Genomic DNA, 27,338 nt, shown 5'->3' with positions numbered 1-27,338 from the left:
AATAACTTGTAATTTTAGATTTTAATGAAAGACAATTTTCATTCTGAAAACCTTATATCCCATTTTACAGAACTGTTTTTTTTTTTTTTTATTTTTATTTTTTGACAAATTTTGAGCCTAGGAGAAGCAAGAATTTGCAGTGGTCTTACCACAGTCCCTGACACAAAGTTCTACTGTGCTACTTCCAGTTAAAAAGAAAAAAACAAACAAACAAACAAAAAAAAAAAACCACAAATCTTTGAGCCAGTTAAATTCAGGATAAATTTTGAACTTCTTGAAACAAAACTATTAGTTTTGTTTTAGAAAGTCATGCTTTAGTAACCATCAGACAGTATTTTCACTTTAATACAGCTACATACAAGATAGCAATAAGTATTCTAAATTCATACTTCTAACAGTAAAGATTAACAGTTTGAATATACTTTTGATTTTCACTCTTGTATACTTATTTATCCAATTATGGAAAACACAGACTCTTTTGAGGCTGTGAGAACAGGCAAGGAAAGGACTCTGAATTCAGAATTCACCATCAGAATCCATGAATCCTACAGACTCAATGTTGTGGTGTTTCCCAGCCTTCACTGATCCAAAGGTAACTGGATTAGCAAAAAACCACATTGCAGCCACATGATATTTCCTTTTTTCTTGCTATTCTGGACTATCAGGGCCAAAGGCCTTATTACTACCTTTTTGGTAYCTTGAGACAATGAACTAGAGGCTGGGGATTGCTGCAATACTTATAATTTTCAATGTAATTCTTTCTGTGTAGTAGAGTACAAATCCATTTCCACCAAAAGCTGTCCCCCCAGGAATTTTTATTTTGCTTTGATTTGAATAATCCTACCGGAAAACTAAAATATGAGTAGTGAGATGGGATGGATATTTATCCATAATATTTTCTCCACACAGGAGTTCCCACCTGATTCCAGAGTTTCCTTCACACGTAGCAAATAGGCAGGATTATACATCTGTATTCTGCGCTGCCAGCATTCAAGTTGTCAGCACTTGCTGTCACACCGCATTCAAAGAGGAGCACTGTGCCTGGTTTTTACACTGACATGGATTATTCCCATCCATTAGTATCATGAGGGTAGATAGAAAGACACAAATTACAAAGAAAGAAAAAGAAAAAAGACTGTAAGATTAATCACAAGCTAGTTTGCTCCCGGACAACATAAAGGCATGATGTCAGTAATATTTGGGACTTTTCATAAAAGCCCAATTTAGCATTATACTTTTTGTGAGACATTTATATAAACAATAGCCCCTTGCTGTATTTATATACAACATTAKCACTCTGTAAATGGCTTAGTCTGGCTAACAAGACAGGAACATTAAAAATATATATATATATAGTACTAGATGATAAATGACAATAAATTATTACCATTTTTCTACCAGGAAATCAGAGATGATGAAAAGTGTATTTCCTTAGAAACTACTCTATAAAGACATTCTGTTTAGGCAGAAAAGCTGGAAGGTTAGTTCAACTATTTACGTTTTTCAGTCAGAATTCATTAAAATTCCATACTGTGATTTCTAAAGATCTTCATGTAAATGACAAACCTCTTCCACCAAAACCTTTGAATTTAATGTTGTATGGACGTATTATATAAAACGGAAGGCCTCTTTCGTTATATAACAAAAAGAGTGTTTACTTTAAATTGGAAGTGCTTGTTATTTTTACTACTTTTTCTTTACAAGGAGAAGTATACATCCATTGTTTTTCCTCTGAATTTTCTATCACAGTGTGGTCTGCCCTCGGATCAAACCATCCTCGCTTGAAGTCATACTAGCTGCTTTCCTTCAGACAACCTGCCTTGCCATCGCSCTTCCTCAGTGCCTTTCTCTTCGATATATAGGCAGCTGCAGCTCCACACAGGCTGGTCTTATTCCACTGTTCTGACCCTTCCTGCACTGACCATCCTTGTTCATTAGAGTGAGCCATAAGCTAGGAAGAAAAAGAGAGAAATGTATCATTTTTCTAGGGYGCTGTTCTATGAGCCCCTTGCAGAACCGTGGCAATGGAACTTCGCCTGTGCTTTCTCTACATCTCCTTGTTCTTAGGATAAGAAGATTCAGAATTCCTTTGTTTAAGTTTCTACTTCCTCTAAAACAAAAGTGGCTTTGAAATTCTGGTATTTGAAGAATTATATGCATTTATCTATAAATTATCATCATATATCATGAGATACACTGTTTAAATTTTTTCCCAAGATTAAAATTAAGAAAACCAACCCAACCCACATTCAGAGCAATGCAGACAACCCCCCGCCTTTCAGCCTGGTCAAGCAACTCATTTCAAGCAAATGAGAGAAGAACAGAAGTCTCAAAAATAATTACATCTTCACAGCTTTCATGAAGAAGGCAGCTGGGCAGACTGAGAATTTAATCCTCTGACTACAAAAAAACCTTCAGCCAGATCTTGCAATAAATCATGAAGCAAATCCATAGCAGTCAAGACTTCATTAACTCCGGCCCTTCCCAAAACGCTAGCATACTACTCCTTTTCCATTTTTTAATTTTTGGCTTTTTAGCGTAAGTGACATAGGGAGGAGACAGGGGAGGAGGGAATTTAATGGACCTACATATTGAACCTATATTTTTAGTTTCTTCAGAAAATAATTACTCATTGTACTAGATCTGCTAAGGGCTACTTGAAAAACTTGTCTACATTTTTCAAAGGACCTGCTCCCACATCCTTCCAGTGTTTTTACAGAGACCACCTTCCTTCTTTGCTAGCTATTCCCCTGTTTCAGAGCTTGCCTTTCAATCACTGATGGGCCTAGGCCTTGTATAAGCAGAAAAATGTCTCACTTGAATTCATCAAGGATAGAGAGAAAAAGCACTATTACAAGTTTTTAATTAAGAACCCATTTGACATCTATCATACGTGACCATTTTTACTCACTAGGCATTATTCTCATGGCAACTGAATATTTATAAAAGGGGATGATGAAAAACATAAGTCTTATTTTTAATAACCTAATAAACGTTTTATCAAGAACACTCTCCATTCTGGAGGTTCTGAATTAAAATAAATGCAGAATCATCATTAGGATGCAAATTAAAGAAACTTGTTTTAACCATAACATAACCATAACATAACTATGAAACCACTTCTGTAGTTTTAACTTTTGATAATACTTTCCAATTCACTCAAATGTAAGACCTGYTACTATAGCAGTATGACTCACAGAAATCAGGTGACATTCCTTAAAGGCTCAAAAGAAAGCTGGTAAGGAGCATTTAAATTAAGGTCAAAAATCAAAGTAAGCTTCAAAAAAAAGTCTTGAGGTCAACATTCACAAACATATATTCTTCACAAAAAGCTGCTTCAAAAGGAAGCTAAACTTGCTTAGGCATTTAGAAAAGTAAAATAAAAACTAAGCAAGATCAATACGCTTTCAAGAACACTCAAATGCACGATGCAAATACAGCAGTCATTGTGTTAGTCATTTGGCAGATCTGAAAGTTTGTACTGGGTATCACAAGGCTACAAAGTACCTTTTCTGAAATCCCAGCTATTTAAGTTTGACAGGGATTTGGTGACAAAGTACAAGGCACAACCTGCAAACACCAGATGTTAAATCAGAAATAAGCAGACCTAACAGTACTACAAATGGCAGGGGGGTAGTGTTTGGATTCAGTTCCCACTTTGATAAAATATCCTGGCAATAATGAAATAAACTGGATACTATCATGACCTTTGTTAGGAAGTTAATAAATGTTTTAAAGAAGCTAGATACATCTTCACTTACCATGAGAAGCAGAATTTTTTTAAGCACCTTCCTGCTATGTACTATTATTATATTTTAAAGTTGAGTTTTGACTTAAATAATCCAGGATTAAGACCATTCAAATCACATGAACCCTCTGTTCTCAGCCATCTGCACTTCCGTTAATTTAAAAATGACAGTATTGATATTTGAAAGACTATAATAACATCAGATTCAAAAGCCAAAACATTTTCCGTTACCAAAAAAACCAACCAAACAAACAAAAAAAAACAACTTATAAAGATCTTTTAGGTGTGGATAACTGAAAGAAAGGAGTAATTTCAAGGCACAACAGATTAGCTGCAGTACTACTATAGTACAGACTAAAGTTAGCAATAAATGGTTATATATGGCAAAAGCAATAGCAGTAGCTTTTTGCTGCAGCGAAACATTTTCCATCTTGCATAATTATTATCCTCTCACTCCCTTAATATTTTTTTTAATCTACTACCAGAGATAACAACATTCAAGACATGGAGGAGCAACCTAGAACAACAGCTGGGTAGAGAGTCAGAGAAGGATGTGCTTTATAGCTTGTTTTTTTAATTTTTAACGATAAAGTGATACAGCTTTATTTTTTTCACATATCATTTGCTGATTTACTGGCAAAAGTTTGTTCTGAGAAGGTAAATAACTTTCGAAAGACACAGTGTGAGTAGCGAGCCAAGGAGCTGGAAGACAAGACTGTGAGGCAGAACCCTGTGACACACAGAAGTAGAAGAAAACAAATGYACGGTGGCTGCGCAGTACAGCTTGCCAGTGAAGGCATCAGCCTGGGTTACGACAGGCAATGCCCTGCACAAGTTTCTACTCTCAGATCTTACAAAGATCCTTATCACCTAGTTGGTACAGTGATCTGCTTTCTCCAGGGTTGGATTGGAGGCCAAGTGGCCCCTGTACACTCTCCTTCATACTTCTCACAAAACGTGCACTTTTTCGAAGAACTGGCAAGGGCTGATTTTACCTTTCAAGCATTTTAGAGATAACAGAAGTGAAATAACTAGTGCACAGAAGCAGCAGATTACTGGCTACAAGTTTCTATTTAACTAATAGAACATTTGTTCAGTGATCAGTTTGTGTTTTAAATGTGTTTGTCAACATTTGGGAAAGTCATATTCCTTGGGACTGTGAGACCCTCCTCCCAACAGCAATGCGCTTCTCTTGACGGTGATATTTGTCTTTGAGGGATATTGTTAGTAGAACAAAAGCATTATCCCTTTTCAGTATTTTCTATCTCATTTTGCTCTCTAATGAAGCGAGCATCTCTGCATTTTTATCTCCCAGTTATGCCACTTCCTTTCTACAGACTCATTACCACTCTCCATATTTGCTCAAGTATTTGTTCAACAGCAGCAGAGTATCTCTGCATTTTTATACTGCAACTCTAAGTGCATGACCTCCAAGCTGTATCTCAAGTTTATTTTACAAAGTATTTACCTGAAATAACATGCTTTTGCTTCTTATAAATTATGTAGCATGCGGTCATTCCCAGTTTGTGATTTTTTAAGAGAGCGAACCAAGCTAAATGCTCGCTGCCGCTTAGAAGAGTTGGTCCTTCACACTGTCTTTGCTGTTCATCTGATGCCTTGGTGAGACAGTTCAGTTTATTAAGCAGGCAGGAAACCCCAAAGCGCTGGGGTTGGGGGGGAGGGATTGACTTGTTTTTCACCAGCTTAGTGAACTGAATCAAATCACTAAGAAATCAGGCAAGCGTCTGGACTGACTCAAGGAGCAGGGGAGAGCAGGCCAGCCCCTTTTGGGGACAGCGCTCTGTTAAATGAACTCACCAGTCCTGTCTGTCTGCACCTGAAGTGGAAGCCTCTTAGACAAAACCCCACATGATTTATGACCCCCCTCTAGTAGTCATAAATTACCCTTCCTCTTTTTTTTAAATATCAATGGATGGTTTAAGAATGGTGCTCAAAGCTAGTAGGTTGTGCCTCAGAAATGGGGTATATGCGAACACTCACAGACAGTTACTGCACATCAATGGAAAAACAGCAATTCATTAAGCTCTACAAATTTATCACTAATCACATATATAATGCAACGCTGTTTACGACACAAGATTTTTATATGCAAATATATCAATCAAAAAGCACCCTATTTTTGGTACTGGAAGTCAGCCCATTTTATATTAAATATTTGTGATAGGATTTTCAGAGGCATATATGAAGGGTTCTTTTGAAGGTCTTTCTCTTGACTTGAAATTATCCAAAAGCAGAATGTTCCTTGAAACATCTGTACAACAGAAGCAGCTGGCATTTTATAGTTGCAAAAGCACAGTAGTATCCTCATAGAGAAATAATTATTAGAGCTCTGCAGAAAATGAGCCAGGGGAATAAAAAAAATCACTTTATGCATGTCCATAGAATCTAAATAACTATTTTGAATTGCAATCTGAGATTTAATACAAAATATCATATTGTTCATACCCTAAATTTCATTTGTATTAGAGTCCATAGTACCTCAAGATATCAGATCATGCTCAATCTCTTATTGCCAAGTGTTCGGGGACATTCACAGTTTCCACAGTGTTGTTCCCATTGCTCACAGACACTCAAAGAGCTTCTAAAGTGGACGTTGTCTTTAACATTTTAGAAAAAAAAACAATTAAAAATACATGAACTATACACAAGATAATAAAGTTACATTAACTGTTGGACAAGATCTGCATGCACAACTCTGACTGTACCACCACTAGATCAAGAATATCTTGTACACTCTATGTACGAGTAATTCATTAGTCACAATAACCTCACCCAACAATCATTTGCGTGGCTGCGTTGGCCCAGAAGTTGATATAAAAAGCCTAAAAAAAAAAGTAACTCAATTATTTTACTTTTTTGTCCCTAGAGAAGGATCATTTCACTTCACTTCCAACATGAACATACTCTTTTTGGTGACATTCACTTGTAGGTACAAGATGCAGACTCCAGTCCTTCCCCCCAGTCACTGCCCCATTCCTTTCCCATCCACTGTTTCTGGAAACAATTTTGATTGGCCTTCATCACTCTATTTTAAATGTGGGTCAGTGTTGTTGGGTTTTTTTGGTGGGTAGAGGCAGAGAAGTGGGAAGGATTTGTTTTTGCTATTTTGCAATAACTGGAGGAATAATACCGAGTTACATATGCTATATAACAGGACTTTTAAAATGGTAATTGAATAGAGTAAAAAACATCACCAGCAAAACCTGTGGTATCGTTAAGAAACTTAGCACATCTATTAAAACTCTACTGAACATTTATGCAGCATCAATCTTCCTCAAAATAATTCCAGTACAAGCAGATCCTCACCTACTCCAGGGAGCTAAATCCAAAGTGGTACCTTTCCCAACAGCCCTTACATTTGTTCTTTGGAAAAGCTGCAGGAAAGGGAGCAAGCCAGAAACTCTAGATAACAGAATGTCTCCAGATAACATTATTTCTTCCCTTAATTGTGTTACTCTTAAAATGCCTCTTGTATCCTCTCATGGGGTTTGTTCTTGGACCCATGAAAAGTAATTAATTTTAATGATGCAAGATCAAACCAGCTGTAGGAATAGTAAGGTTCTACTATCAAAAGAAGCTTGGCACAAATATCCACGTGCCAGTACAACAAATTCAGTGAAGGTACTTATAATGGAAGCGGTCACTGGAGCCTTCTTGGGGGCAAGTCAAAGTATTTCAGTAAAAATGCTAAATGCATTATACTAAAATTAGATATTATTACAAGTGCCTGTGCTCTTGATTTGTTTACGCCTGCCTTCTCCCTGCATCTAACACAATGCTGCTTTGCCTCCCTGTTTATACAACTTAGATCACTGCCATTATTCTGGTACGGAGGAAAAGGAAGGGAAGAAACATTAATCATATCCTTACTCATTAACTTTGAACTCATAATCTGATTTTTTTGTAGTTAGTTTGAATAATGACAGCCATATCTAGATGATCAAGTCTGTAATTATATCATCCACATTATTTACCACAACATAAACACATAGTTGTGTTTTGTAAGCGAAAGATTGCTTTATACAAAACCAGTGCCATTCATATGCTTTTTAAAAAAAATAAAGATCTATGAATTATTAGAAAATATGAAGACATGTTCCTTTGCAAAGAAATATGAACTCTACCACTTCTTTTTTTTATACCTCGTTACTTGTATCTATTCATTGTCTCAGTTTTGTGATCTCTTCTGTAGTCTTTATGCTGTGGAGACAGATGATGTTTCTTTGTTAAATGCTTTGCTGTTTCCCGTTGTGAGAAGTTAATTGACTGTTACTATTCAAGTCCTAACAAATAGCATTTCTACTGTCCTTTGCTAATTATGCTGTGCCTGYGTTTTACATAACATTTCACACTACATTTGGTTTTCTACTTTATATTTTATTTGTAAGAATGTTCATTTATGTTCATATTATCTTAACCTAACAGACCAGATCTGATTGCTCTTTAAACGTATGCGAGTAATTGGCTTGGAAACAACACTCACATACAAGTGCTGCATAGTAGTGTGAGGCAAGAAGAGTTAAACTGGGCTGGCACTTTAAGTGAGCACAACTTGCCATCTGAAGTGCCTGTTTTGCTTTTGGTCCAGTAATAACACAATTGATCCATTTGCGGATAAGAACTGAAAACTCTGCTTATCTCATTGAAAAACAAGCCCAACCTGCCAAAGAGAGAGCAAATACTAGACTGTCAAATGTAAAATGGCTGGTGTCAAGAAAAATTAAAGGGTACACTCTCAAAAAACCAACTTTACTTTGCTGAAAAAGTAAAGGATCTTTCTACTTCTTTTACTACAGTTAAAGCAAACAAATTTAAAAGAAAAGTACTAGCATATATAACTGCTAAAAGATTACGAAATAAAACTAAAATTATTATTTTAGTCAAAAGTGTTATTTAAGATTTGTTTCTTAACAAAATGCTAGAACAAAAAGAGAAAGGCCAAAAAGCAGAGATGGGCCAGATAGGAGAGGAAAGATAACACATGCATCTTACTTCTTTTCTTAAGGATAGACTAAGAACCAGCAACAATTTTGACTAGATGAAAAAATTGCTTGAATAATGTTACAAATATGTAGAATTGCATATAGCCTAATCAGAGTTAAGACATCTTTTTTATTATCACTGCGTATCTTTTATTCTGGGATTTTTGATTATGTTTTCTCTGATTTGGCATGGAGAAAAAGCTGGACATGAACGCCTAGAATCTCAGCATCTCATGTACAGGTTACAAAAGAGTTTGATAGCTACGAGAATAAAATAAATCTTTGCCATTTAGAAATTCAGATAAATAACAAGGGACTTTCAAAAATAATTGCAGAGGTGGTTTGTTGTAGGTCTAAGAACTCAAAAAGGACCAAGTTTCTGGGTAAAGGCATTATCTTTTATTAGACCAAATAGACTAGACAGAAAAATTAGGGTTTGGATTATAGAACACTTCAAGCCTAAAACCGCATGCAGTAGCTTTGAAAATGAGATATGAATGCAAAATGGCTGCTCAGAGTTGACTACAGCTTTTAATGCAGGTGTCTTATATTTTATTTTAACTGAAGGATACTAAAACTATGGCCTCAGAAAAGATGTTGGTTGTACAGCAATTCAAAATCCCTATCCTCTAACTAACCTTCCTTTCCTCTAAAAGAATGAGGCCTACAACACTTCCTTTGCTTTTCAAAATGCCACCTTTCTTTTCTTCTGAGGATACTTCAGTTTACCTAAATTTTGAGCAGTTGCCTTGAATTCTATCTAGCTGAGATATAGCAGCATTTTTCATTTTCATACCTAAAGAAGTGCTTGTATTTCCAAAAGCAAGTCTAGTTTATCTAGCTAGATACATGGCTAATAAGGGATACTTACCCTTCCTAAAGGTATTTTACCAATTAAACATATAAAATATGTAAAATAAAACCAAAGTGAATTAAAAACTAATTTTGAAAGACAAACTCTATGCTAGTTAGAGAGATCGGGTTACCTAAATTTTGACTGTTCAACATTTCCTTTGAAAAGTATAGGAGAAATACAGAAGCTTTCAATATAATGTGCAAGTACGTTTTCACATATTGTGGTTTACTGAGAGAAAATCTGAACTAAAAATTCAAAGACTAATCTGCTTTTTAAACATAAGGCAAATTCAATTAAATTTCTGTAATTTTAAGGTCAAAGACACTAGAGCAAATAATCCATAACATAAGTGTAAGATCATTTTTAAGCACAGAAAGTAAAGTATAGTCACATCTTAAACATTTATATTTTAAAATAACCTGATGGCGTTAACTAGCACCATTAATACAATGTATACAGACAAACAGTTAACACAGTGTAATCATGCCTTACCTTCTGTATTTCCTGAGTTTGGCTCTCAGTTCCATAAGTGACACCATCTGGCCAAACCTCAAGCAGAGTCTCGTATGTTATCACAATAAGGACATCTGACAACAGCTGGAGTAGCTGGTGACCAACTCTATGTAAAAGCCAGCAAAAAAGACTACACTGATGCCCTTTCTCTCTTTTCAAAGCAAAATCTTTGGCCTATTTGCCCTAGAACATCCTGTGATGTATTTAAATTTTGACTTCGAGAAAAAAAAATACAACTAATGCTATTAGTAAAGTTTTCTGTATTCTAAGAGGTAGAAATAATTAAAATAATGGCTGATTAAAAAAAAAAAAAAAAACCTAAAGGTAACAATTCAATCTTAAAAGCCAGTGTTCTGATTTCAAGCACATGCTAGTCCAGAGCATGATAGTCCAAAGCCAGTGCAGTGGACAAGTCTCTCAAACTGCACAACTTCTACTGAGAATAGTTTGGCTGACAGAAGTGTTCTTAATTCTGATGACCGTCAACTCACTGCATCGGCTAATACAGTAACTCTACAATAAAAAAGTCTCTACGTAGAGCAGAAAGAAAAGGAAAGGGAAAATGTAGTCACCACTAGATTCTAACAGCCATCTATATCCATGGTCTGGGCATCATTTTAGTTATGACCATGAAGATTTGCTCCAAAAAACTCAGTTACCATACTAGTTAGCCTCTACATGAGTGAATTACATAACCTCAAAATGCTGACGCCAAAACCAGTCTGAGCTCCTCTTCTGACTACATCACACTGACACCCTTTTTATATTAGCTCCTTAGTGTGAATAAGCCTTCACCTTTTAGCTTTATCCTGCTGCTAATTTTCATTTCCAATTTACTCATGAAGATAACATCAGCTGGTTTCTCTGATGAACTCCCTGATGCCAAGAGCCATCCATGTGAAAAATTACAAGAAAAGAATTATAAGAGTTTTCATAAGAGTTTTCTGATCTCCGGAACATGTACAGCAGATTGCCACTTAGTAACAACAACTCCAGCTTTATTTCTGAAAAAGAAAAAAAGCCGCCACTTCTCATCTCTTTCCTGATTTGTGCAAATGTTTTATCTATCTTTTAGACACAAACTCTCAGTACAGGGACTTTCTGTGATATGCATACACACCTTCCATAACAGTGAATCAGAAAGTTGGCTACTAGACACAACTTAGAAAATTACCACCAAACAGGAATTACTACTACACAACAATTTTGTCTGAATCAGTGTTGAAATATGACTTTTATTACAAAGAGCTGAAGAAAAAGATAGAAAAGAGAATAAGTAACTGCCACCATAATTTTCTGAAACCTATGTACAACCTTTCTTATTCCACCCCTGAAGTGAAAAATGTATGTCTTTGGGCTTTAACATATCCATATCTACTGAAGAAATTAAGACAGTTTATTATCTTGTATTTCCCTCAAACAGACTGTTTCCTAGTTCTTTTTTTTTTTTCTAAATTATAATCCCCATATTAGTACAGGGAAATTAAAAAAAAAGAAAAGTTTTGCAATCCAATGTAGATTCCTCTAATGACTAGCCAGCAGGAGTGTTCAGGCACAACATAATCACTCCTCCACTGTACCCATCACTATTGCATTAAGCTGTAATTTAGTTGATCTACTTCTAGGAGTCATTTATTGCATTCTGAGTTCTGTGGATAGTGATAGTGCCATAAATGAAGCTATAAAAAAACCCAACTCTTATCAACTGGACATATAATTTTATTACATAAAAGTTTGGTACATATTAAAATTTATTACATGAGCATTGCTCTACGAGGACATTGTACAGTAAAGTGGAGGTGATTTTTCTTTTTCAGTCGGTAGTTTGTTTCACTTGCTTCCTGTACACTGTTAGGAAGCTGAAGATTTTTAATGTAGAGTATTTCTGAAAGTGAGATTTAATTCTTGACAAACTAACATACTTAGTCTTTTAAAAATACGTCTGATCTAGATTGGAACATATTATGGTGTTAGTATATGCATGATTTCCTTATGTTAGGGAGCAATGATAACACATGAGGAAGTTCGATGTTCTGAACGGCCCTGCACCTAATTCTCTTGTAGAAATGTGTGAACAGAACTTTGTGAATGCTAAGATTTGAATATAAAACTAGATTAAAGCCCCAGGCTTTATATTGGTCAATTAAAGCTGTACATTCTGTAGGTGTGAAATAGATGTCATAAGAATCTGCTTTCAAAGTTCTAAGGAATAAATTATTTTTGCTCTGCATTTAACAGAACTTTCTGGTAAAACAGATTTCTAAGTGATCTGTCACTTAATAGGAAGTTGCAATTAACTAACTGCACTCCTGAGACAAACTTTTTCTTTTTAAGTACTCCCTGATGCAAAATACTGATTTTACATTCTTCAAAACATCCCTAGTAACCCTATAAATAGAGGTATAAGAAGAAAATTAAATAATTAAGGAAAGCATATACATCAAACTGTTAAGTGTAACTGCCTGAAACCCCTAAAATATATTACACACTACATGGTAAACTAGACTAGAAAAAAAGTTTTACAGATCAAGGATGTGCTAATCTTTACTTAGTTTGGTGGTACCCTATTGCACCTAAAAAAAAAAAAAAAAAGAGGAAAAGCCTGTGTGAAAAAGTTACTCAGTCATATACAAATTGACAATTTGTTACTGTAAATGAATGACTTGAGACTTTTCAGTCTATATGATTTTTATGGCATAAAAAAAAATCTAGTTTCATGCCAACAATCTACCACTTGCTTAAAATATGTTCCTTACTCAGAAACCAAGATCTGTATTTGCCTTAAGCTGTGCCAGGAGAAAATTCTGCAGCTACAGAAAACCCTGTGTCCTTAAACCCCTCAGACGAACACACAGCCCCCTCAGAGAGCTGCATGCGGATGCATCCTGCTCTCTACCTTCTCTATTAACCTGCTCAGCCTACCCGTGTAAGACAAAACCAGTGAAATCCAGTAAGTCCAGAAAGCCAGAGCATGAAGAGAGGTAACTCGACTGAATTACTACATCAGTGAAATTAATTCAGTCATAATACAATAAATCAATTTTCCACTTACATTAAATGTATTCTCCACTTAACTGTAAGATATCTTATATTTCTAATTACTTCTATTTTAAGTCTTATTAAAGTGCCTGGTTTTCAGAAAAAGAACTGCTTTTGAAAACAAGCAGCCTCCCTCACCCTGCCTACACATTTCTTCTGATCACACCATCTTAGAATTCACACTGCGGAAAAACACTAACATTTACTATGAACATTCATTCAATTGTAAAAGTCTTCTTATAAGATGTACTAGATTTTCCTCTTTTTTTTTTTTTTTTTTTTGTCTTTACAGAAACTCAGTAAGTACGCATGTGGTCTCTAGGTTTACCTCAAAAGGCTGATTTCATAATCAATTTGAAACAACCTAGGCGCAAGCTGCAGCTGAGCGAGGTCGTGCTGCCAGCCGCCTCCCCCGCGCGCGCGGCGGCCCCGGCGGAGCCCTCGCCGCCTCTCCGGGGCCGGGCTGGCCACGCGGCGCTCGGCCTGGCTCGGCGCTGCGACGCGAGTGGCGCGCGGCCACGCCAGCGCGGCTCGCACCGGGGCGACACGCAGCTGCCGCTCCTCGGCGGCCACACGCGCGGGTCTGCGCGGGCCAACGAAAACGATCCGCCAGCCTGTCCCAGAATAGCAGGCAAGACGGCATCTGTCACGGGTAACGGCAAATGCTCATATAAACCTAAACAAGTTGTCATATATGCTACTCAGCAARTTATACTTTAACCTTCACTGTATGTGCTCCGGATCAGCCTGTTACAGAAAACTCAAAACTGCGTATACAAAAACCTACTTAAAAACACAGGCTTACGGCATTTTTTTATTATTATTTTTATTTCCTGTGGTAATCATGAATCATGGAATTCTCTCAATTGTGATTAATGGAGCAAGTTACTCCCTACTCGTACAACGTTGTTTGCTTCATTTGAAACGGAGTTATCTCAAGCCTGGATTCCAGATACCCTCTTCTCATAAAGCACCTACTGTGTGCTTAATTGACACACTTCAGGAAGATCCCTGTATAGTGTAGCACAGAAATGTTCTCATTCTGTATTGGATCACTAAAACTATCCACATTATTGCACAAATGAGTACTGAGCCTTTAGTGCACAAAAGGTGCACTAAAAAATAGCTGGGTCCTCATATATTCAGAGAACAGACAGCTATGAAGTTTAATATTATACAGAGATCAGACTTCAATAAATTGGTAAAACATAAATCAGGATTTTCAACGTTCAATTATTTGTTTTCAAGAGTACACCACATGGCTGTATGATTAAAAATCAAATTAGATCTTGATCATACAGCAATAAACTACAATGACTCATTGAATACAAATGCCAGCATGAGATCTCAGTGAAGTTAGTTCCTTTTTAATATGTTATTCAGAAGCAGATGAATGCAAAAGTGAAAGAAAAAGATCAAGAATGAGGTTCTTCGCTAATTAAACATGCTTATCACAGGATGTTGTGGCAAACTGACATGGTTCACCATACAAATTTACAATAGAAAAACAAAACCTGAAACCCCTCACACTCACTAATCAGCAAAATAGTCTAAGAAGGAAACAATTAGTGGTAAAAGTCTGGATTCCCCTTCACTTTCCAAGTTGGTAAATGTGGTCCTTAATAACAAATAGTAAAGAATCAGACAAGTTCTTCAATAAACATGGTTGGACTGAGCTACAGATAAACTGTACAACCTTTCACTACAGCAGATTTATGCCATTTGTCAAAGAACATATTTCTTGAGTAAACAAAGAAAAAAAAATCAAAACCAAAACAGAGTCTTTCAAAATATTCCACATCCGCAATTTTAGTGGCTCTCCTAAATTCAGCAGCTGGCCAGAAATAACATGGCAAAAATCAAATGTAAATATATTTGACAACTACTTACAACATGCTGTATACAACTTTTAACTGTTTTACCTTTAAGTTGACATCTACAGGATTCTCCAGCTAAATGCAAAATTTCTTATAAGACTTYTACATCAAGCCCTGACAACCTAGCTAATTCTGCTATTTTAAACACCATGGAAGAGGGAATAAAAAACACTGTCCTCACTCCAAAATCTACCTTATCAATTTTTTTGTCAACTATCAATATGAAACATTTTTATAGCACGATAAAATGGAAATGAGTAAAGTGTTAATGCTAACAGTGTTAACAACAAATCTTTACAGAACACGACATGACATAGCTAAATAAGTATTCTTGGCATCCACATTCAGTTCTGTTTATCCACATTTTGAACAAACTTTTGAATAATTCTGAACGCAGATAAGTTGAAACTAAATACTGTTGTAGCCTGATGTCAGAATCAGATGGCAGGGGAAGCCTAGTCTTTTAAATTTCTTTCAGTTAGCAAAGTTTCCGTATCTAGTACATCTAGCTATAAAACCTGCAACTTTTTTTAAAGGAAGTATTAAGTATACCCTTCAGGAGAAGTCAACAATTTATTTCACTGGCCAAACCCCAGTACATATATTTACTACAAAACCAGAAAATCTTAGGTAAGCACAATACAGAGAATAGGAAAATATATTCAGATACACTACTGTGAAAGATATTACAATGTGCCCAGATAATGTGCAGGATTTTCCTTTAAAAACGGACATCTAAAATAAGATAGAATCTACAAATAAATACCTTTTTCCATTTATTTTGATTACTAATGCCTAAGAAAGGAAATTTCAGGTGCCAAAAATCTATTGATCTGGTTCTGATCAGTTCATCAATGATAAGTTGCAATATAATGCCCTCAAAAAGCCCTTAAAAAGCACAACTCTGCTTTCAGTTTTTAAAGATGGGATACGGACATGTAACTGAAACAAGAATGTTTATCAAGGCATATAGTTTTTAAGAATGACAAACTGTTAAAAATGTTTGAATTAAACACCAAGCCGTAATGAAAGCTCCCAATTCTGAGTAAAATTGCTGGATTGAAAATAATCACTACTGAGACAATAAATTGACAAGAGATTTAAGTGAGCTTATTAGTAAACTCATGGGTTTGGAACAAGACTGATGCCCAAAAAAGGCATTTAACATGACTTCCTTTTCTTGATCACGCTCAGAAGATTATATTACAAGACATGTGACCTTTTAGTTCAAATGCAGCTTCCCTATGTTACATTTTACTGGACTGACATGGTAAAATAAGTCATAATATAACTTTTGTAGCAGCCACTAGCCATACATTAATTATTTTTAAAGCTGTACTGCCTTCATAAACCTAAAGAACCACCTCATCCTGATACTCTTGTAAGCCTCCCTCGTATCATCTCCTGGATGGGGACTGAGCAAGAGCCTTGCCCTTGAGCTGGAGGATGTGCCTATACAGGCGTACGCTGACAAGCAAGCTCCCTCACCGACCTTTCCACACTGGCAGATSTCAAGGCAGCTCCAACCCAGACAACGCAGCTCCAAGGTAATCAAAACCTTGCTCTCAGCAGGTCATTAGCTCAGGCACATTTCAACACTGCTGCATTTTAAAAAACATGGAAGTACCATGTCCAGTCAACCTGCCCAGTTCAGTCAAAATGAACCAGTCTGTTTGCACTCATCTACACAGACAAACCCAGAGGCACCGAAGATGCAACCTTTGGTTAAATCAGCCCCCTAAACCCCTTTGGTTAAATCAGCCCCCTAAACCCCTTTGGTTAAATCAGCCCCCTAAATCACAGGCCATCCAGCCAGAATGGCTTAAAAAAATTCCTAACAGTGTCACTAACTATTCTCTTTCCTACAAGGTTTCAGAAGGGCAAAAGTACAGCAGCAAGAAATTAAAAACACAGCTCATTTTTCGAGAGTATAAACCAAGCCACCCTTTTACGTCTTGATTCTGACTCGCAGGAATGGCAATAAGGCATTGTATTTGCAGTCACCAGATGCCAAGAGGCTGATTGCTTGTTCAAACTGACAATCCTTAACAAAACCTCTTCTACAAATTTTGGTGTTCATCTCCCCCTGGTGGACTATGCACAGACAGGGGAAACTTTGCTCCACCTAGAACAGGGCAGCTCCTCTCTAGAATCAAACAAATTTATTTATTAGGAATTTATTAGGAATTCCTCATCCTAGATGCAMCAAAACCAGCAAGAGCATCTATGTATACTGCGACATCAGGATGGCCAGCATGTGGCAGTGTGGCCAAGCAGGTAGCTGCTGCACTCTTGTTCTGGAATTCACTGTTCTGAACACCTAAAAAAACAATTATTAATAGTACAAACACACAGATTTTTTCTGGATTTACCTGCTGTGGCAACAAAAGACAGAACTAGAGTTCTGTTTGTACACAGTAAGTTATAAAAGATTAGCCATAATTACTACAGGCATATCATGAGRGATCTGCATCAGATGATGAATTGTTCCTTCACTTTTATACTGAAGATTTCTTCAAATCAGTTTGCCTCCATATTCTGACTATATCCCCAGGGCTTCAGGTGAAGAAGCAGCAGGACAATATTTCAGTCATATCTACAGAAAGCCAACATAATTCAGAGATGAAGCACAGCATACCTTACCCACACATGACATATGAACCTCTCCATCTTAATTACAGCTTTATCAAGCTAGTCAAATTTATCCATTCACAGCAGTATTTGGAATGCAACAAGAGAACATGTGGGTAAATATCAGAATTAAAATCTGTGGAAAATAGCAAAATGAGAATATCTTAGTCTTTTTTTAATGGAAAGGGGAATTTCAACATTTGAACAAACATGAAAATAATTTTGTGTCTTCCTACATAATAGAGCCAATAGAACTTTGTCCAAGTTCCTCTTGCATTGAACATACCAAGGATTTGAAGATTTACTCAGACATTTCCAAAATTCTTCTTTCAAATTGTGACTGGTACAGAAAGTCTCAACAACGGGTACATTTTAATTTAGAGCAACAGAGTTTATATGCTTCTACTTTGTATTTTCTAGGTCCCCCAAATTTAGCAATGTCTACACTCTAGCAGGACATGTAGCACAATTTGAACAGCCTTGCAGGGTTATACAGATTTTTTTTCCAGCTATTTCTCAACGCATACTGAAGTAGAACAGAGGTTAAAATAAATATACATGGAAGAACTGCTTCAATATCAAATCAGATTTACCAATTACAGTGTTTTATTCTCACAGGTCACCATGGTGAACAAATAAACTAAAAGATATGTCTCTTCCCCAGCCTGAGTTAGTGCAAGCTGAAAACTGCCACTGTAAGTTTTTTTCAGGATGATAACTGCCCTATTCAACACTTAAGGATTCTTAAGAACTTTTATTTCATACTAAAAATAAGCTTGAAGTTACTTTCCACAGGCAATATTAAACACCTCATCTCTATACGTAACACACACAAAAATGTTAAAACTTTCTGAAAATCTAACTGTATTAAGACTTCATCAATCTTAACAAAAGCTAACTTGGTCAACATAGAGGAAGCAGAAAGAAGAAAAGTTGGTATATAGAGCAGAAATACAAATAATGACCGTACTTTTCTTGGAAATTTACAGATTTTCTTGAAGCTTTACAAAATTTCTGACTTCATCCGGGTCCGCTGATAATCACCCATTTTTCACACTAGCACTAGAGTAAGTTTTTCTGCCTTCTTCAACCTGAATTCACTGCAAGATACAGCACATGTACTTAATTCACTGTGAAAAGACCTGCCTTAACATCTCTCGTGAAAAATACCTGATTTAAATAACACATTTTCTTAAACGTACCAAGGTATTTAATAAAGTCCCTTAAACACACCAGTAAAACCACTCATGTTTCAGTTGGAAATACCCTGGAATCCATCAGGTTAAACCACAAATTCGCAATGGTTATGCATCTGTATGCATACATGTTTTATGTCAGTACTTCTTCCAACAATGTCAGTCCAGTCAGGGAGCTACTTTCTTTAGATGATGCTTGGCTTTAATAGTTAAGTGTCTCTGAAACTATCAACCAGTACCACTATGTATCATGCTTCATCCATCTATTCTCAGTAACCTTCACTGCAATTCCACATGGCAACTTGTGTTCTTAGGAATGTAGCAGTGGTAACCTGTCCCCATTTAGTGGCACTTCTAAAAACCCATGCATTTTTTGACATGTTTCTCTTGTATACTTACCCTTCCACCCTTTGAAAGGACTGAATCTGAAGTATCAAATCACCTAGGTATCTAGCCAGCATACAGATTTGCAAAAGCAAGTAACTTTCTTTTAGAGAAAGATGCATCTGTGAAATATCACTAGCTTATCATATTCTTAAGTCAGCTTCTGGCATATGATTGCTCTCAGACAGGTTGCCTTGTTGTTTCTACTTAAACCAGTGAGCTCACCAGTGACAGGCTTTGAACTCACCTAATAAGATGTTTTAGTGACAGCAAATTTCATAGCTTTATTTCTGCAGAGAGTCACCCCTAATTTACATTCCAGCATATTTATTTCACTGCAGGTTTCCTTAGCACTTTCTTCTTGATACCATGTGTATATTCTCATCTACTTCAAACTTGAGGGTTGCAGCAAGTTTCCTTGCAGGAAGGCTCACTCCTTAACATCCAGCTTGTATCTGGCTAGACAGCTTGCCGTCTTCCCCTGGCACRAGCAGAAATGATAGAAAACTTTCTTGCCAGATGCAATGGGGCAAATCAAGTCCTTGGGAACTGTAAGTACCAGYATTTTCCTAGATTTAAACATATCACCTTTTAATAGCTTTCCTGAAAGTTACTTTCTTAGCAAGTCTAGTATAGACTTTAAAAAAAAAAAAATCTAAATTTGAGGTAAAATCCTCCAGAGATAAGGCAATTATCTGCACAGAACTTTATTCTCCCTGATAAAGATACTGGGAACGGGCAGGCAAGTGTTCTCATACTGACAGACCTTGCTAAGAGGTGTGCACTCCAACATATTTCCCTTCAAGGAATCTGTCATCTGTTTCCCATTCTGAGATGTGAAAGTAATAATCAAATTATTCCATTTAGAACAAATACAGACAAAAACAAAAGAAAGACTATCAATTCAGTGTCACAATACTTCAAATAATGCTCATAATATATAAATAATAGGGTTTATGGAAGAGATTGAGCTACAGTTACTTAAGTTTGTGTCAATGTAAAACTAACCTAGCAAATCTTATATACATAAACAATAGTTATACCAGTAAAAGAACACATCCTTGAACCATCCTATTAATACTGAAAAGAGAAAGCAACAGTGACAGGACATGAAAATCCAAGTTTTTCCACAATTAGTAAGTTCCACGTAATGCTTACAAACAATGAAAAATTAAAAAGATAGTTTGAAAATATTTCTAAAAGAAAAAGTTAATAACATCAATACAGGCACGAGGAATGAAAAATCCTACTGTTTCTAAATATTCAAGCCATAGGCAGCTAATGTTTCTTAAAAAAAAATAAAATAAAAAAAAATAAAAAAGGAAGCTTTTGCAGTTTCAAGGCCYGCGTATTTTCCTTTGTTACTCATTAATAACTTTTGCGATCCTTGGTCTAGGTCAATTAAGCTTCACGAGAGTCTCTAAAATAGAGCTGCTAAACCAGATCACCACAACCAAAGGTTATATGACTGCAAGCAGCCTCCCTAGCCACTTGCTACCCACCAGCAGCTCAAAGCCAAGCATTTTGCTACGCTTCCCGGAGAGGGGCTACTGCTCTGTGTGCTAGCTGCGTTGGACTAGCACGCTAGCTGGTCGCAAAACGTGCTGCTTCTTGCCAAGCTGACAGGCTAGAGTTAAAAGAGAAGTTTGCAGGGGGAGGGGAGGGGACTGAAGGAGAAAAAGGAAGGGAGCTAAGGTTAGGGTGTAATAAAGCAGTAGGAGACCAGGCTGTATTGGTTTCGCTGCTCACGGAACTGCCAGTTCTTTTGAAATGCGCTTTCCTTTCAGATGCATTAGGTATTGCATATTATTGCATCCTGCACTTGCCTGACTCACAAGATAAACAGCTTTCATACCTAGTAAGAAGCATGCAATCACACTAGCTTAGTAGATGATGACACACACAATGGATATGCTAAGTGTAAAATTTCAACTTTTTCACCGAGAAGTACATACTAAGTGAGCTAGAAAATCTATATAATCTTTTTTAAAAATCTAATTACAATCCACTAGAAGAAAAAAAAAGTGTTGAAATGTATATTAATGCAGAACGTATTAATGCAGAAATGTAGTATTTAGTTCCCAAAATATTTTTCATGTTTTTAGTGCAAGAATACATTGCATTCTTATTTTCATCATTATTATCCAAGATACTTGCATTCTTTACCTCTCTAACAGTCAAAGAGCAAAACAAGCCCAAATTCTTTGGGATAAGATGGACTTTATTTTAAATTATATTTTTTTCTCAAGCATGGGCACCACTCTGTGCCATAACTTCAAATTTTTAAATAAAAACATAACATTCAACTTTCATTGCATCCTACAAAACTTTTTRAAGAATAATAAGGCATACTACAGAAATAAATATGGAGAGGAAATGAAGGTATTTTCTGGAACTATTTATAGTAATCCAGTCATGCTGAACTGATTGTATTTCCTCCTATATTGAAAATGCACAGACAGCTGCATACAAAATAGATGGCATTCACTTTTAACTTATATTGAATACAAAAAACAACAGGTAACCATACTAGTAACCATACTAACAYTGTTTCCAGTTTACCCAAGGAAAGAAAACTTTACAAATTTTTAGTTTCAAGATTTGTAGAAACAATCRTATGCATCTGCAGAATACATTAATACATGAGCCCCAAAGATTAAACTGATTTCTTTTAAAAAAAMCCAGATTGTTACAATATTTATTTTCATCAGACACAAAGTAAACTGTTGTCAGCATGAAGTTGTTTTTYTTTTTTWAAAAAAAWTTTAATTWAAAGAAGCCATAATGTGTAGTTATAACCTAACATTTCCCCCAAGTGTCTGGAAACTAGCTAAGATCTATTGGTTTCTTTTAGATTTAAGATACAGTCTTACAAACAACAGAAGCTGAATTCTGAACGGGGATACCTAATACTTTGCATCATGTCTTTTGTAAGTTATGTTTTTTCTACCTGACTACCTATTCATTTTAAAACTTGCTAGCTTTGAGGTCAAAATGGCATTCTAATTTATGTGGACACTCTAACCCAGTGGACAGGCCACCTGAAATCAGTTAGCTCAAAAGTAAATTAAAGACATATTTGGCCGGTCTCCCATTTCTTCCCATGCTCTAAGGTAGTAACAGAGAATTTAGTTGCAGTGGTTTCATCATACACCATGTTTAACGCTCTGAAATTCCCCTGTGTCAAGAGAGGAGGTCATGATCATGGAAAATACTAATACACTTGACTCTATCGTGGTATTCTCCGTACAGTATTTCCTCCAGTGAACACAATAACAAAATGGTATTCTGAGACTGGACCAGATATTTAACTTGTTCCTGTCTCTCGCAACTCTGACTATTATCTGACTGAGTAACTCCACTGGAAGTCAACGGAATTACTGTTTTGAACAGTAAACAACAAGCTTTCACGGCAACAAGAATTGTGGAACTCTGCTTCATTTGATTAATTCTGTATTTAGCTTTGATTCTTTTCAACTTTAATTTTGTATCTAATCTATTTCCAATGCACATATTTATTTTAATTCAGGCTATTAATTCATTTGACTGTCAGGAAAATAATTCCTTACACTCAGATTGGCAATAGAAAAGCATATACATATGGCTTGCTAGAAATATTTTGTTCAGAAGCAGGTGGTGCACATGCAGCAAAATTTAGTAGCATTCTGAAAGTATTTTTCTCTGTATTGTGTAAGCGAGGGGAGAAAAAAACACAATAATTAACACTCCCATATTAAAACGTGTAGAATTTATGGGGAGAAAGGGTGACAGCACACTTAGTTTACAAGAAACTAAATACAACAAAGCCTCCCCCATCCATAATGTTGTTTATTCCAGCCATATTTATTCTATCCATTTACATCAAAGTTACTAATTTACAGAAAACCTGTGGATTTCCCCACCATCAAACATTTTAAGCTTCCACTGCCTTAGTTCATTAATTGCTAGCACTCTCTTCCTCAGCATATACTGAGATTTAAACATTGAACACTTCCACCACAACCATAGCACAGATTATTGCCACTGGCAAAGAAACCTCAAGAGATCTACTGACAAAAATAATAGTGTATAAATCCACAGTGCGAGAGTAGGAAGGCTACAGATATAACCGTAAACAAACACATCCTTGAGGTTTCAAGGGAATCTACAAACTGTTCCTGAGCTTCTTCATCAGTTTGTAGTTTCCCAAGTTCACGAACAAGAGTCTGTCCACCACGATTAGCTTCAGGGTGCACAGTAAGTAAAAATAAGATGTCAAGACATTTCCTTTAAGAAGGAAAATTCTAATTTGTTAGTATACCATTATAATGTGAGAAGCATAAAAATACAGAAAGCTCTTCCTTTAAATGTTGTATGATTTTGTCTGTCAGGTGTATGAACCAAGGCTTTTCTGGCTATCTTTGATTTATAAATACACAATAAGCTAGCAATATTTAAAAGCAGATAGGGTATTAATAACTAGCAGTATAAAATGCACTTGAAGATCCTTCTACCTCTGTTTGGCTTGAATTTTGGCATGTTTTTACAACACTGCAGGTCCCATTAGTTATCCTGGTTATGTGCATATTACACTTTCTAACTGGTTTTCATGCAGCTCATTCAATTTATAATTCAGAGTATCACTTCTCAGTTACCAGGGTTGGCTTTTTGGAGGGAAGGAAGAAGGACAAGGACCACATTATACTCTTACTAGCTTTCACATGATTTCTGGAGGCACTGTATAGGGCATTTATCCATCTTAAATAACACACTCAAAATCCTGACCTCTCAAAAACTATTTGGTTTTACTATTTTAACACCAGTCCTGTTCTTTTGAGTGKTTTTACAGTAATAAAAATCTTCTCAGACATATTCACAGAGTAAAATTAAAAACAAAAGCCACAYAATATACTACACTGCACAGCTAGCTATCACCTTCTGCCTGCAGCACCTCAGGGTAGCACATGGTTCAAACCTTTCAAAGGGGCAGACTGAACTTCTGGAACATGAGACCAACAGACTTGACCTTAATGCTCCAGATACCACATTAGACCACTCACGCTACTTTAAGTCATGCAGACAGATAACAAATTTAATTGTTGATTGCTCTCTGGATGGCAAAGGTAATGGTATTCCTGAGGAAAGTCACCACAAGAAATAGAAAGGACAGACAAGTTTTGAAGAAAGAGCCTCCAAGAACATGTTCTTGCATCCCATGTTAAGCCTTATCTTCAAGATCAAAAAGTCAAGATCAAAAGTGCCTAGACATGTTCTCACCAGAACGACCTTGATTTCATAATTCATTCCCTGTACAAAAAGCTCATTGATTTTAGGTACAAAATGCAAGCAAGCAGATGTCTTATGCTGTCAARAATGTGCTTAAGACATAGAGAAATATCAGCCTGGGAGTGCAGAGGATTTAGAAGTTTCAGTGGTCCCCAGTTGAGTTGGGGAGGGCTAGGGGGGAGGAGTGAGAAAGGACAGAAGGGAAAAACATAAGCAAAAACTTATACATACCATTCCTTCTGAAGTAAAAATGCAAAAGAAAAAATAACAGACATCCCTAGCTTTTCATCTGGTTCATCAAAGAGGTTAGAAAAGAAAGGATTTCTTACTCAAGAATAGGTGTTAAGAAGCCAAGTGCAAAAGATGCGCAGCTGAAAGATACCTGCTTACATTAAGCAGGTATAASTCTGTACTGCTTAATCTGTAAAAAGTATCATGAAAATAATTTAGAGGCATCTTTAGAAAAAAAAAAAGGAGGAGCTATGCTTTTTTTGTTTTAAAACAGAGCACTGCAAAAAACCCAAATACGGCAAGATAAATTATCCCAGGAATATAAGGATAATGAGAGGACCAAGAGTGTTGCATAATTCTATTGCCCTATGCTATTTTAAACTAGCTACCACAGCAGTACTGTGCTTCATGTTTAAAAAAGCCTTATACAGGTAATATTTATAAAATATGATTTTATACTCTGAGGTTCTCCATAATTTATAATAATTAAATATCCTTCAGAATGTACCAAACAGTTTTTATTATTTTTAAATATCCTTCAGAATGTACCAAACAGTTTTTATTATTTCTACACAAAATAAGATCCTATTATTTTACAAATAAGCACTGTCAACTATAGTCCTTCTTATGGGGTTAGTGAAAAGGGAGAAAGTCCATGCTACTTAGTTAGACCACTAAGCCAGTAGAGGGAGCAAATACAAACCAAATACATTATCTGCTACAAAACAACTGAGCCTGCAACACATATCTCAGTAACAAAGCAAGGCTTATTTTTAATTCCATTTCAATGGATAATGGATGTCTAAGCAACTGTGATTTGYTGAGGATCATATTTCAAGCGACATTTAATTATTTTTCTTGAAGTCTCCTCCTTTTTAATATTTTATTATTATTCTTTAAGAGGTAACGGAGTGAAATGGCAAAGATTCACAAATACTGAACTTGACTGCAAATACTATTTAAAATGAAAACATATTATAATAAAGGACAACTCATTATCATCACACAGTACATGTATTTTGCTATCAATAAGATGATTAGAACAAGTATAATGTCCGGAAAGGCTTATCGAAACAACAATCTAAAAAAGCAGCTGTCTCTGAAGCCACAGAACACATTAGGGATCTAAATTCATTAGCTGTAGCTTCTGCACATAAACAGAAACATCCTGGATCTGACCAGGAAGCTGCTTGACTCCCACCTCACCTCCCACAGGGTGTGCTCCAAACACWGCTGGCACCTTTCCCCGGGAAAGGAAAGCAGGGGAAATGGGAGCAGATCCGGCTTTTCGCCTAACCTTCTGCCTGGAAGGCTCAAAAGCACAAACCTGAGAGCTTGGCCCCATGATCTGAAGGGATTCAAGCCCTTGCCTCCCCTGGAGAGCCCTCACAGTCAGGCAATAGCCCGTTTTGCTGGGGGCAGCTTTCTCCCATTTCAAAGTTGGACCTGAGTCAYCCAAAAAGGAAAGGTTGCAGAGGCGGAGGTAAAGCAAATCAGAAGTAGTCTAAGCCCGATGCCTAAGAGCTGGGAATGAGCTCATGTCCTTTCAAAGCAGTTTGTATTTTTTTTGCCTTTAGTCACTTCTGTTAGAAAAAAAGAAAACAAACAAAAAGACCTCCAAACCCCCACARTCTAAACAGGCTAGGGAGTACAGACCGGTATCCAAGTTTCCTTCCTCCCAGGTCATTGAAGTTTAATGATTAATGCAATATCAGAGAAGCTCCTAAATCTTTAACTGTTGAAGCTGAACCACTGTGTAGCCAATACAAACAGTGGAGATCCTCCCAACTAGACTATTTCAGTCTTTGATGCTAGATGTGCATCTGACTGTGCTAAGACTGTGCAGACCTACATTTGAGGTCTCCCACTTCTTTGATGAATGCTTGAACGAGCAAGAATACATGCCAAACGTATTTCAAGAAGAACATTCTGTCACTTCAACTTTTGGTTTTAAATCAAGTGGACAGACGTGCTTGATGTACAGAGCCTTGTTCCAGAGCGCAACAAGAATTCAGGCATACTCATAGTCTCTGCTTGTGCTATTGGCTCATTTTAGACCAATTTACTCAAAATACATTTTGTAAATTCATTTTCAGAGATGTTTAATTCTATTTCTTGGATCATTCCTTCCTATTTTTGCATAGCACAATGTACAAGTTGGAAAGTGCAACTAGTGCTTTCCTGGGTCTCACCTCAGGTTCACAGAAGAGTAAAGCAGGAGTAAATTTTTATAAATCATTGTGCCTCTCCTTATAACAGTGTTGATATAACTTATAGGTTAGTAAAAGGAAACAGTTCTAGCAAAAATAAAAAAATCTCCCTTCAAATTCTTTTTCCTAATGGGGAGCGCATTGGTATGTGTATTTAATGTCCATCTTTTAAAGATAAAACTGGCTGCTTTCTGCTATACTATCTATGCTAATGCTTTTGTAAATCAAATCTTCCTCAGTGATAGCCTTCTCCCTCAACAAGAGCTTAAGGTGGAATCATTCAAAAGCAATTATTTGGAAGGTCTCCTTAAAAAGAATTAAATGGCAAAGAAACAGTCATAAAGTCCCATTCTCTCTCTCTCAAATGCAAGTCAAGTTTCAAGAA

At 36.3% G+C, this 27,338-nt stretch overlaps 1 protein-coding gene across 4 annotated transcripts in view; it reads right to left on the bottom strand.

The window, feature by feature from the left end:
* The window catches only part of UMAD1 (UBAP1-MVB12-associated (UMA) domain containing 1), an 82,034-nt gene that overhangs the window by 38,412 nt on the left and 16,284 nt on the right, over positions 1-27,338 (bottom strand). Inside the window, exon 1 of one of the 4 annotated variants that reach the window (XM_085310546.1) lies at positions 920-1,021. The exons of the other annotated variants lie outside the window; for them this stretch is intronic. Coding sequence (XP_085166672.1) covers positions 920-968 — 49 coding nt within the window. The 5' untranslated portion in view covers positions 969-1,021. Of the gene's footprint in view, positions 1-919; positions 1,022-27,338 lie in introns of those variants that run through there. 4 annotated transcript variants of the gene reach the window in all.

This window comes from Rhea americana, unplaced genomic scaffold (assembly GCF_003343005.1).
Source record: "Rhea americana isolate MKP2758 unplaced genomic scaffold, rheAme1 scaffold_32, whole genome shotgun sequence".
Classification (NCBI taxonomy): Eukaryota; Metazoa; Chordata; class Aves; order Rheiformes; family Rheidae; genus Rhea; species Rhea americana.
Note: the sequence above shows the minus strand (reverse complement) of the source record. Positions and strands in the feature narration are given on the sequence as shown.